The sequence below is a fragment of the Epinephelus fuscoguttatus genome, linkage group LG9 (assembly GCF_011397635.1).
Source record: "Epinephelus fuscoguttatus linkage group LG9, E.fuscoguttatus.final_Chr_v1".
NCBI lineage: Eukaryota > Metazoa > Chordata > Actinopteri > Perciformes > Serranidae > Epinephelus > Epinephelus fuscoguttatus.
This window is the reverse complement of record NC_064760.1, coordinates 26053930-26067474: the sequence shown is the minus strand read 5'-3', so window position 1 is coordinate 26067474 and position 13545 is coordinate 26053930. Positions and strand designations below refer to the sequence as shown.

Here is a 13545-nt window from a genome sequence, read left to right as displayed (position 1 = left end):
GAGCAGTTTCATTTGTGGGTTGGCTGCATATAGTGTTCCTGTGTGTGTGTGTGTGTGTGTGTGTGTGTGTGTGTGTGTGTGTGTGTGTGTGTGTGGTCTGTTTTGCGCTGCATTACATACAACAGCTGCCAACTTCCCATTCTGTTGTTTTATTCACTCTCCGCCATTAAGTTTTAACCTCATGCCCTTTTCTCAGTGTTGTTTTTACATTTCCTCATACTAGTTTCAAAAGGAAATTCCCTTTTCCATATAACCATGGGTCTTGCATTTGTAGTTTTGGCCACCAATTCTATAGCTAACAGTAACATTGCACTCATCAAGTTAAATGCTGTGACGCAGCAACATTTAACAAAAGGATAAAAATGATGCTGCTGAGCATTCAGACCAAATATCATCATAGACCATACAGGTCTATCATGGTTGCCCATGATCATCCAAATTTAATTTCGACCTACTTTGACCCAACATTATAGGAATTTTTATTCTTGGCTCTACCTCCAAATGAGGTCTACAAACTTGGTTCTCAAATAAAGATCTCAGCCTTTTCTTTCTTACAACAACTGCTAAAAAATAACGTCCAAAACTCTTGAAATAAGCGCCAAGCTGTAATAAATCATCATTTTCCTATGAGAGATGTGTGAGGCAGAGCAGCAGTGGTTCTGCATGCCTGCTACAATAATGAAAGCCGTGCACAGCTCCTGTCCGTTTACAGTGTAAACAGCACAGAAACGGCCTTCCTCCACTGTTCCCAGAGGGGGATGGGAGCCTGGCAGCTCTGGCAACAGAAACACATCTACAGTACATGCACGCATGCCGCACACACCATCAGTACAAATACAATCACCACCCATGGAGTCATTATGATCAGTCTCCCACTTTCTGGTAAAACCCCAGCAGTATGAGCGATCACTGAGATGCACCAAAGTACATCCATAAAACAATGCGGTGTCTCTGTGTCCCTGCCTTTATGAAGCCACTCTGACTGTGAGCTCATAAATACACATATCCCTGTTTATCTGCTGTGTAACAGCCCACAGTTCTGCTATCTCAGTTCGTATCAGCTGTATAAATAAATATGAGCTGTGACTCTCTCTCAGCCTATAAATAGAGATGGACCCTGAGTAAAACTGGTCTTCCACATGCTGCATGAAGGCCTGCTAACCTGGACAGTACACATGCAGTGCTGCCTCAGCACTAACACACACACACACACACACACACACACACAGGCTTGGGAGAAAGCCAAGAATAATGTGCTCCTGAAAGATTCCATTCATTTACATTAAGGCATGTTTGCTGTGTGTGACTTGTGTGCATGAAAATGTCAGGGCACACTGAGGAAGGTGACAGCTCATACGTGTAATCCACTCCGCTGACCTCTGATCTCCACGTTGGCTATTCCCATCATCCTGTTGTTTACTCTCCCAGACCCAATCAGCCGTCCTAGGACCGTCTCCCACGGTGACCGCAGTACTGGCCAATGAGCCGAGCTCTCCCAGTGCTCTGTGCAAACTGGACTTGTTTCAAATGTGTGCTCAGTCACACACACACACTGCGGGCCTGGGAGCCAACACTGTGAGACCACATCGTCCTGTTAAACTGAGAAACTGTCAGGCCTCTGTTTGCCCATTAGCCTCCAGCTAGAAGGTCGGACATGTCCTTATTTCTCGCAAGGGCGCGGAAAAGCTGATGGTCCCAGCAGCTCCTGAGGGGCAATCCGTGGCTCACTTTAAGGATCTTTCATGTTGCTGTTTATGTCTCTCCTTTTTTTGCTTTCTGATTGGCTCTTTTTCCCCTACATGACCCATCCTTTCCTACCTTTCTCGTTGTTTTATTGCTTACTTCCAGAGGTGTGGACTTGAGTCACATGACTTGGATTCGAGTCAGACTCAAGTCAGGAACCAGTGAAGGGAAGCAGGGAAACTTTGCTGATATTCAACCAGCTGTGTGTCATCACAGCTGGTGTGCAGATGTGCGTTGTTTGACTTCCCATCTGAGATCCCTGACCGTCCAGCAGCGGAAGTCTGGGTGCTGTCAGCAAAGCCAAACACACACTGCGATGCCACACAGCTAGTTAAATATCAACAAAGATTACCTTCACATTCATTGTCTTGTGTGGTGATCAGCAGTGATGTGGTGGTTCACTTTTACACTGTGATCTGTAGCCTATAGTTCGGCTTCAGCTTCTAACTATCTTTGTCTTTTTAACCTGTTGTTGCTGCTGAGTCAGTTTGACATCCTGGATATATCCTTCAAACACAGACTGTAGACCTCTCTGTCTGCTTCTCTCTGGAATCACTCTTTCATTTTTCCAAAAATGTGATAATATTTATTCAGGGAGTGCAGTTAGTTACAGTGTGGGCTCCATGCTTACTCCGACAGCTTGTCAGACTCACGGATGGGTGAGGCTTAGCAAAGGGTCAATTTTGTTCGCATGCACAAACAAAAACAACAAACTGCAGTAGGCCTATGCAAAAGGTGCGGGTCCAAAATAACAAACAAAGATGCAACAACTTCCAACTTCGTTTGACATTTGAAGGTGCACAAAGAACAGGAAGTCCGAGTTAATATTTACCTAGCTAACAAGCTAATGCTTAGCTAAGGTTAGCTTTGCAGCTAAGTAACTTTTTTCAAACTTGCTTCAATAAATAAACAATTTTTAATAATAAATTTATAAATTTATTATTGACATTATTTTTTATTAAAGAGTATGTTATGACATGTTAAGGACTCCAAAGTTCAAGTTTAGGACTTGCCTTGGTCCCACCCCTGCTTCCTTCTGCATTTTTGTTCATATAATAGCATTTTTTATTCCATGTTGCGCTCCTTCCTTTCTTTAGCATTTCTTTTCTGCACAAATCAAGTGTGAGGGATCAGTTTTGGCCCCTTTAACACCTGTTTATGCTCCAACTTTGCTAATACCTGCTGAGGCCTCCACAGTGTAGAGGAGAGCATTGATATGCTGACTTCCCCGCTCACATCCCCTCTATTTCCAGCAATCCTTTCCTTCCTCTTCATCCCTTGCTATCGCACCTCCACACACTCTGTATCTGTTTTTCTGTCTGTTCCGCCACCTCCTGCTCCACCTCCCGCTGACAGACAGACTATCACATATGCAGACACTTCAAACATGCTCCCTCTCAAAGAGATCCTTGGAAGAGAGCTCGAGAGAAACCCTGAATAAGTCATCAAATCCTGCGTTTTTCTTTCTACCTTCCATCTCCTGGCCCGTGCGCTGTTGTGTTTTCTTTCTACGCGCACAAATATTTTCATCCCCACCAGCTTTTCCTTTTTTTTTTATTGTGTCTGCTAAGACTCACTCTCTTCACTCGCTCCACAGCTAGCTTTTATTGTGTTTACTTTGTTTCTGTTTCTTCCTTTGCTCGTCTGTTTATTTCCATCATTTTACTCCTCACTCCTCTGCATCCATCCAAAATATCTGAAATAATTGCTTTTACTCATCCTCTGCCCACCCAGGAATCTGACAGAAGGACACTCTAATAACATCCCCGGCTCAAAAGGGATTTCCACCGAAATTCTCTTTCCCTTTATTTCATTTTCAGCTCGAGTAGAGTGAACATCTGTCTCACCATACTCCGGGATGACAGCTGTGTGATGCAAAGTGGCGGTTACATATATACATATAACACATGCATCAGTTGCTGGAGGCCTGCAGTCAGTCAGAAAGACAGGTTGGTTGTTAAAGGTGTTGCTCCTCTCCCGTCCTGCCTGCTCTAAAAGAAGTTGTTCCCATGGTAACTCTGCCAGGTTTGTTAATTGACTGTCAAAATGCGTGATGCTCGGTGATGAGGAAAAAATCCTGCAAACAAATGTATAGCATGGCATTAGTGGGTAGAAAATCACATTGCACAGCTGCCTCAAGAGATGATAGTGAGAGCTATCTAATCAAAATGTTAATGATATGAGCTATAATGAAACTGTAGAGCCTGTGGACACTCACACGCAGGCATGAACGTGTCAGAAGTTAAAATGTGCAGAGGGTTTTAATTGAGAATGCGTAGTGGAGAGATGGCTTTAAAAAGCAATATAATCCAATTTAGCATGGCAGCAACATAACCTACCCACACATGGATACCAGTGACGCACAGCTCCGATGTATAAATCTATGTGGGATTGTTTGAGAGAGAGCAGGAGCGTTAGTGCGTGTGAGCGCGTGCTTCCTGTTGCCTGAAGGCACGTTGTTCATGTTCTCAAATAATCCACAGTGTTGAACGAAACCTTGAAACAGACACTCATTTAAAATGGATGAGACTGAGGCACAGACGCTTCCTGACACAAAGAGCTATGATTCTGTTCAGCCGGGTCTGATTCTGGACTCGAGCAGAAAGTTTAAGAGCCAACCCTGAATAACAAACGCAGATGCATACATGCATCAGAGATGAATTACTTTACTAGAAACTGAGCCACACATCACTGTGGATACACAACCTCATGTGAATTTTATTCTGCATAAAATCTGTTTGAAACATAGAAAAGGGAACCCCACAGTATCGCATGATATTCTGATAAACTTAACACCATATGGTTAATCCAATTAAACTATAGTAGTAGTGTTGTCAGCTAAACATTTTGAGTTTCGGCTCCAGTGGTAGAGTAAAAAATAATTTACTTAAGTAGGATGACTCTGGCTCAGGAGGTAGAGTGGGGTGTCTTCTGATCAGAGGGTCGACAGTACGATGACCGGTTCCCCACCTCCCAGACTACCCACCAATGAGTCAATGTGACAAGTAGTCATCAAATGACTAGAAAGGCACATTTACCATTCAAAAGTAGTCCTCACTCATGAACAAGACCCCAAGATACTTGAACTCCCTCGCTTATGGCAGAAACTCTCTCCCAACCTGGTGGGGGTGATCCACCGTTTTCCAGCAGGGAACCATGGCGTCAGATTTGGAGGTACTGACTCTCATCTCAACCGCTTCACACTCGGCTGCAAACTGCCCCAGTGCATGTTGGAGGTCGTGCTGTGATGAAGCCAACACAACCACATCATCTGTGAAAAACAGAGATGCAATTCTGAGGTCACCAAACCCCTTCCTCCCCCCTAGTTGCGCCTCAAGATCCTGTCCATGAAAATCACGAACAGAATCAGGAAGCCGACACCCACTAAGAATGTGTTTGAATTTGTGCGCAATTTGTGAACGCAACTCTCACTTGGGTTATATAAGGACCAGATGGTTCGTAGCAGCGACCCCAGTACCAGTATTCCTGCAGTACCTCCCTCAAGTCTCCCCTTGGGATGCGGTCGTAAGCCTTCAACAAGTCCACAAAGCACATGTAGACTGGATGGGCAAAATCCAGTGACCCCTCCAGCGGCCTCACAGGGGTAAAGAGCTGGTCCACCATTCCAGACCAGAACAGAATCCGCAATGCTCCTCCTGAATCCAAGGTTCAACAATCTGTTGGAGCCTCCTTTCCAGCACCCTGGAATAGACTTTCCCAGGGAGGCTGAGCAACAACCTATGGTCATGAGCTCTGGGTAATGACTGAAAGAATGAGGTCACGGATACAAGCAGCAGAAAAGAGTTTCCTCCATGGGGTGGCTGGGCTGATCCTTAAAGACAGGGTAAGGAGCTGGTATCTGATCAGGATGCTTCCTGGGTGCCTCCCATTGGAGGTGTTCCGGGCATGTCCCACTGGTAGGAGGGCCCCAGGGCAGACCCAGAACACGCTGAAGGGATTACATGTCGTCTGGCCTTGGAAAACCTGAATGCGTTGTTGGGGAGAGGGACACCTGGACTGTTTTACTCGGCCTGCTGCCTCCACGACCTGGCTTCGGATAAGCGGTTGAAAATTGATAGATGGACAGATTCAAAAGTAGCATTAACACACTATAATAATGCTCCATTAGAACAAGTAAAACTACTGCAATTAAAGCTTTAGTTAAGAAATAGCAACAAAATGTATCTGTAGTAACAAAAGTAAAAGTGCTCATAATGTCAAAGTGTCTGTTAGTGTTGCATTTAAAGGTGCAGGTGTTTTTGTCACCTTAGAACAAGCTGTTTTTATCTTCATATGCAGTGGGTCCTCTTCCATAGAGTCTGCCATGTTGTTTCTACAGTAGCTCAGAATGGACAAATCAAACTTTGGCTCTAGATTGGGCTATTTGTGATTTCGTGTTTTTGTGTTGGCCACCACAGTTCCCCTACACACTTGGCACACAGGAGAAGTTTCAGTTGGTTGCAATCTGCAACACTTACCTCTAGATGCCACTAAATCCTACACACTAGACCTTTAAAAGGTAAGAAGTACATTTTCTGTCTCTCTGAGATGTAATGGAGAAAAGGAAAACTTGCACCGAAAACACACCAAGCAGTGGTAAAGAGTGGCCTGTGGGGAGCTGCCACACAATTTCTATGGAAAACTGCAGCAGACACTCAGAGCTCAGCGAGCTGCAGCTGTTTGATTCTGTAGCGAAGTGCAGCCAAACTTAAAGTGGATGATAGTTTCATTTTTGGCTGCAAATTGCAGCCAGAGAATACCCACAGCCAATCAGAAAACAAAGTCCTATGACCCCTGACATGTTGACTTGCGTTGCAAAGGATTTCTTCCCACCTGAAACACATGAACACTTCTCGCAGCCGCAGAAGAATTTGCAGCGAACCACGCTTTGCCACTGCTTGATGTGTTTTTGCCGTTAGGATAGTGCAAGTACCTAAAAGTTGTCCTTGAGGGCACTTGAGTAAATGTGCGCAATTACTTTCTGTAACAGTTGTGAAGAAAAGAAAAAGAAAAAGAAAGAAAGAAATAAAATGCTCTCCACATACCTATAGCAGCATTAAAATCGGACTCAGTGATGTGCTGGGGTTTGAGAGCTGCTGAGGTGACTGAATAGGAAGCTGTGGTCGTCTTAATAAAACATGAGTAAACAGCAAAGAGATGGTATATAATCTGCTCAGGTAGCACTGCAGCTTTAAAGCACACACACACAGAGGTTGGGGATCAGAGGAAAGAGAGGCAGGGATGTTAATCTCTCCAAAACACACCTGCATGCAGAAATACACCATCGCATTACAGACAAACTGCTTTTTTTTCTTATCTCGCCGCTCTCCTTAACGGTCCATGTAGCTGCCTATCTGCTCGACTCCTTGTCCCTCCTCCACATCACATCCACGGCTACACTTTTACCTGATTTGTCTTAGTTTTACACCCTGTGATGAATCAGTATGGTGGACTATATGTACCTTATGCCTCCCTATAGCCACTCGGCAGTTAAAAGAGAAGCTGGCTGTGTGTTGCCCTTGGAAGCTTCGCCTGTTAAGCAGAACCTGTCTCTTGTTAACAAGGGCCCTCCTCAATTACACTCCATCGAGACACTTGCTAAAATAGCCACAGAGCCCTTCTTCTCTCCACACCCCCACCCCCTCCTCCTCCTTCATCCATCCACCTTTATTATTTAGAACCATGGGGATCTGTGTTGCCATGGATTCTGTCGTCATGACTACAAACAACTACGCACATGTACAGGAAGTGTGGAGAAGGACGAATGAGAAGGGAGGGCCGGGGGGGTGATAAAGGGTCTTGGAGGAAGCTTAACCTCTGCGTGCTGGCGATCCAGCTGTGATAAGTCACGGGGTTCAGGGTGAGGGGGCAAAGATGGCGAGGCTGTCCATCAAATGTTCAATGACAGATGGAGGTCAGGGCAAAGCCTCAGAGGGACACAAGTGTGATTAAAACACATGTGTAGTATTCCAGCTGGGTGTTTCCTTGTGTCAGAGGAGACATGTCAGAGCATTTTCTGCGCACTACAACAACAACAACAACAACAACACCTTTCCCATATTCCAAAAATACCTTCCTGCATTAATGCAGGATGGCACGAAGAGGGAAACTCTCTCCACATTTAAATCCTTCTCTGTACGTGTACAAACAGATAAAACATTGTGATTCCTCCAGTCAGTCTGTGCAGCCTTGAAGGACGCGGGGTGATTTACATAGGGGGCAGATAAGAGCGGAGTTTTATCAGCGTTGACGGACAACTGACTGTTCAATGCACCCGTGCAGAAATGAAGTTTGCAGCACGTCCTTGACTTGTGAAGCATTGCAGTGACACTCCAAGGCTCTCATGGAACAGTTTGTACCCAGGGTGTAGGTTTTGTTTCAATACTGGTAGGGGACACATATGAAACACAGGGTTTGGGGGGCTCCTCTGACACTTATTTTCCTGCATTTGCTGAATTTTTAGGCAAATATGTGTATTTTCTGATGCAAAACCCCTCTGCTACTTCCATGTTTTCATTCAGGCGGACAAATGCACATGTTCAAAATACGGAGAAGGTTGTGCCGTCTGCATCCCCCCAATATCTAATCTTTGTTCTCAAAATGAAGCACTGACAGGCGACACGTGTGGTTAAACGACGGTTTGAGAGACGTCACTTCCTCTATGCTCTGTGCAGCCATTTGCCTGGAGGGGATTTAAGGACAAACTGCTTGTATGGATGTTTCGTCTGATCAAGAGGAAGTACCTTTGATAGTAGTTCCTCCATTGCATCACGCTAATGAGGGAGTGCTTCACCGGGCTGTTGGATCAATGGTGGATCGATAAGTCGTATCTGATCTTTATAAGGCTCCAACTAACTCTACGGCCCAAACACGGACTGAAAAGGATAGATAAAAACAGAAGTTATAGGCAATTAAAACATAATGCATGGGAGGCAAACACAATTACAATGATGTTATCTTAAATTTATATTTGAGCTGCAAATTAAATCACATTTATTGGACTGGTGTAGCTCTGAATCATCATCCTTTTCTCTACACCGCCCATTTACAGTACTTCATCATGTTGTCTATAGCGCCACCTTGTGGCTTTATGACACAGTGACCATGACAGCATGAGGAGCTGTGTGTTGTTTCTCCTTTCCCTCTGCCTCTGTCTTATGCAGACACTTCCTTTCATCAGTAAAAAGACACATTTTCCTCTCTACCACACAGTGGAGGTTAAATCTGCAACCTTTATGATTTGATAATACCAGGTGACACTATATGATTTGTTGCCTGGCTGCTGTTGTTGACAGCATTTCACAGGTTTAAGTGCTGAGCGGCTCTCAAAGGTAAGTGATAAATGCACTGCAGCAGATTCCGCGGGGTGAACTCTTTCTACAGTACAAGCACTTGGCTGTTAACACAACCTACAGCGTTAATGTAGACAGAGTGCATTACGGGAGAGAAGGGAAATCAATGGCCCAGCTGAAGCACTGGCCCATGCAAGCAGTACACATTAAAAGTCAGAGCAATCCTGATCTGCACTGTGGAATTTCCTCAATGTTAACATTTTTATATTCAGTATCTGTGTCTGACAGATATTGAGTGCAGATTATGGGGTTCATTGTGTGTGCTTCACACTTTGTGCCTGTGGCCACTGTCTATTTCTGTGGTTGCAGTTATGTGTGACTGTCTTTAGGAATGAGCCAGACTGTATTACACCCTGGTCCCTCCCTCAGAAGCTCTGCTAAAGTAACAGCTGATGTCAGTCCTGCTTAAAGACACACACACACACACACACACACACACACACACACACACACACACACACTCAAACACACACACACACACACACACACACACATACAGAACTGCAACCTGTCTGCCATTAGGCAGCAGCTTCAAGGGCACAGCCAAAGGGGAGGAGGGCTCCTACACCTTCCTCTCCCCACGACACATCAGCACTTGGCACAGGCGAGGCTCCATAGCTCGCTCACAAATCCACAATCCAAGGCTTGAATCCCAAGTTGCAGCAGACAGAGGAGGGGAGGGCAGTTATCTAAGGCTCTCAGCACCCCCATGTGCCTGCTTGGATCATGGAGCTGCACTGTCTTCCTACTGAGACCCCCACCTCAGCCAGCTCCTGCTCCACGGACCCCCTGTACGACAACTGCCCACCTTTTGCCCAGCGAGGGAGGGCCAGGGAAAGGGAAATGGAGAGTAGGGTTGTGTGCCCGGCTGTAACCAGACTCCCAGGCCCCTGTAGCCCTCAGCCTGGTCTGGCCCCAGCTGTGGCTGAGGTTCCCACACTGGTCGGTGGGGGAAGAGTGACTGGCCCCTGGCCAGATCACAGCTACTGCAGCTGGAGAGGAGGTCTGAGAAGACAGGGCTGGGAAGCAGAGCTGGGCCCAGGCATAAACAGAACAAGAGGGGGAGAGAGAGGAGGAGGAGAACAGGGCGGTAGCTGGGGAGTTAAGGACAGAGCTCATCTGAACCAGAGCCCCAACCCATCACAAAGTGAGGAGCACAGGAGTGCTCTCTCTCTGTATGATAACCTCCCCGATGCTGTCACTCCTAACAGCCTCCAAGAAGTCTTTGACATGGAAACAAGCTTCCAGGAGCAGATGTACCAAGCATGGGCCCCTGACCAGATCCAGGGAGTGATGGACGGCGAGTGTGTGAGCGAAGACAAGAGCACATGGTCCTCCTGTGAGATCATCCTTGCTGAAAGCCGTTTCAGTAACCAGGACCAGAATCCAGACCAAGACAAGAAACATGAACAGGAGCCAGAGCTGGACTCAGGATCCTTTGGATTTAAGCAGGGGGACCCGATGCTGAACCTCCAGTTCCAGATGCCACCTCCTCAGCATCCTGCAGCAAGTTCCCCTCAGTTATCCCAAACTGCGTGCCAAGTTATGTGGCCCCCAGCTGAAGCCCAGCACCCAGAGCAGCCATCCTGGTCTCCCAGGGTGCCCCCTCCGGTTCCCTTGGCGGACCCCTCCGCCAGTGCCCTTCGCAGCCTCCTCACCAGCCTACAACAGCAAATAGTCAGACAGAGGGAGGAGTACGAGGCACGCATACTCAGGTAATGTTCAATTTGTTTTGTCTTGCATTTCCATTTCAAACTACACAGCACGCATAATCACGTTACAGAGATTAGGCACGCTGTGTGAAAAAAGACAAATGAAATGTCCTGAATTTAATGTGCTTTGCTCTCGGCTTCAGTATTACACTTTCAGTTCACTGATTCGCCTGTGAGATTTTCCCAGCCCTTGGTGTATTTGCAGCGGAGGGTGACACAATGTTCCCAGGCCCAGAAAGTGTGTGTGTGTCCGCTCAGCTGTGTTGCTCTGTTCACTCAATTGACCCCGAGCTTCACCCGATATCCTGTTTAGTTCTAAGCTACAGACAACTGTTACTAGTTTGCTTTAAAGTTTCCCAAGACAGGAACATTAAGTCCTAATTATTCATGTTCTGTTTATGTATTTTCACTTAACTATGGCAATCTCAGACTATCACATACTTCACTTGTGCCATACACTGCATGTAATTTTTCCACTGACCTACACAAATTCATGTTTCCTGTTTCACAGACAAAACGCACAGCTTGTGTGGTTGACCTATAGAAACAGCTCATGGCACTGGAAAGCGAGCTAATTTAAGGGGCCATGCTGCTGACCTAGACACAACACATACCTCATTTATTACCGATATAGATAGAGCAAGTCTCAGTGTACTGGTACTGGTTGGCAAGGGCGACAGGAAAACGACAATTCTTTTGGCTTTAACACAGACTATAGGAAGCAGATAAATTTAATTGTATAATTTAACCCCACCTTTAAAAGCAAATGCTGCCTTTTTTTTTTAACTATATTAGGCAAGAATCAAATCTACACACACCAATCAGTGTCCAACAAATACACTACTGACCTCTCCTCTTTCACTCAGCCCAACCCAGTTCTCCATCTTTTATATACACCTTGTCATTCTGATATCTTTTCCCTCTTCTTCCTCATGTCTTTACCGTCAGCCTGGAGCAAAGAAACGAAGAGCTCCAGGTAGAAGTTGTTCGGTTGAAAACGAACCTCGCCCAGCAGCGGCACTGGTACCATGCTGTCCAGGCTAAGATTGCAGAGTCTGAAAGGGGCCGGGCCGCCGCAGAACTTCGCAATGCAACTCTGCAGAAGGAGATGGAGCAGTTCTTTGACACTTTCGGAGAGCTCAACAACGAGGCCAAGAAGACAGAATATATAGTCAAGAGCTTTTGAGAAAAGAATGTATGAAATGTGTGTGCTGATGTGAACAGTGTGTGCTAAGAGAAGGACAAAAGGCACAAGACTGGTTAGTCTTTAAACTCTAGTTAGGATCATGTTTAATAGTTTGTCACCACCTGTGCAGAATACTTTCTTACCTAATTGGGAGAGGTTTAAAGGGACAGTTCAACCAAAAATATTCATATTTTTCCTCTTACCTGTAGTGCTATGTATCCGTCCAGATTGTTTTGGTGTGAGTTGCTGAGTGTTGGAGATATCAGCTGTAGAGATGTCTGCCTTCTCTTGAATATAATGGAAATAGATGGCACTCAGTTTGTGGTGCTCAAAGCACCTAAAGATAAATTTGGAAAAACTCTCTTCCCCAGGAATCATGACCCGGATACTAAAGACAATCCACAGACTTTGTTGTGAGCAGTTACATCTAGGAACTATTTTCTTTCTATTTGACTACTTCGGCAGACCATACCATTGCGCAGAAGGAAGGGTGCATCTACTGCTAGCTCTCCTAGCACCACTGAGCTAGCTAATGTTGCAGTTCAGCCAAGGAGGATGGCATTAATGTTAACATCTTGCACTGTCACAAGCAGGAGCCTTTTATCCATGAGTAGATGCACACTTCCTTCTGCGCAGTGATACGGCAGGTGTACTAGTTCAACAGAAAGAAAATAGTTCTAACATGAGATTACTCACTGTACCCGACTCAGAATTACGTCGATCAAATCAGATTTGGCCAATTCGTTGTTGTTTTTTACGAATAAGGATTTAAAGTTTGAACGGGCTCAGCGGGAGGTTCAGTGTGACAACAGCATTCATGTTATATAGTAACAAGCTAACTATGCTAACGACGGATCGGAAACGTGCAACAATTTTTGCTGACACTGGATATTAAACAAAAGCCAGAGACTGTGTTGTATTAACTATCAGTGAGCTGTAAATACACCACTTCAAAGCTGAAATGAAAAGATAATGTTATCTCAGAATCTTCCCTCTGTGCGTCTGCAGCTTGCAGTCATGATTTCTGTAAAGAGACATTGCTGTTGAGTTTTTCACATGCGTTTTTGGCACCACAAGCTGAGTGCCATCTAGTTCTATTACACTGGAGAGAAAACAGACATTTCTACGGCCCATATCTCCAACACCAAAACAACCTGGTAAGAGGGAAAACATGTGTTGCGTATTTTGGGGTGAACTGTCCCTTTAAGTGATGTGTGGTTATGTCTTCATTAAGAATCTGAGACAGATACAAAACATCACTGAAAGAAAATGAATCACTGATGTCCACTTTATTAGTTACGTAAGGGCAAAAGATGTTGGCCGGGTGATTATATTGTGGTCATTGCAATCACATAGGACATCTCTTAAAACAAAGGCAGAAATAAACTGAACCGAAATGTGAGATGTACAGTGTATACAATGGAGCTTTCTTTTAAAAAAACAAAAAAAACAAAAAAAAAACATGGTAAACATTGTAACAGAGGTTCTGAGCACTGTAACGCTCAGTCCTTATCTGATCAGATTTGTGGGAGTGAATTGGCCACTCCTCGGC

General features: G+C 45.2%; 1 protein-coding gene across 1 annotated transcript; it reads left to right on the top strand.

The window, feature by feature from the left end:
• Nucleotides 1-9602: 9602 nt before the first annotated feature.
• LOC125894560 (rho GTPase-activating protein 22-like) lies at nt 9603-13544 on the top strand. The gene is made up of 2 exons (XM_049586042.1): nt 9603-10810; nt 11756-13544. Exons 1-2 carry the CDS (start codon nt 9822-9824, stop codon nt 11991-11993), a joined length of 1227 nt encoding a protein of 408 aa, XP_049441999.1. The 5' UTR covers nt 9603-9821; the 3' UTR covers nt 11994-13544.
• The last annotated feature ends 1 nt before the right edge of the window (nt 13545 follows it).

Bases quoted from the DNA above. Each gene is read 5' to 3' on its own strand.
- LOC125894560 (XM_049586042.1), top strand. From the start codon at position 9,822: ATGGAGCTGCACTGTCTTCCTACTGAGACCCCCACCTCAGCCAGCTCC. The intron at 10,811-11,755 runs GTAATGTTCAAT...CTTTACCGTCAG, and splicing joins TACGAGGCACGCATACTCAG to CCTGGAGCAAAGAAACGAAG.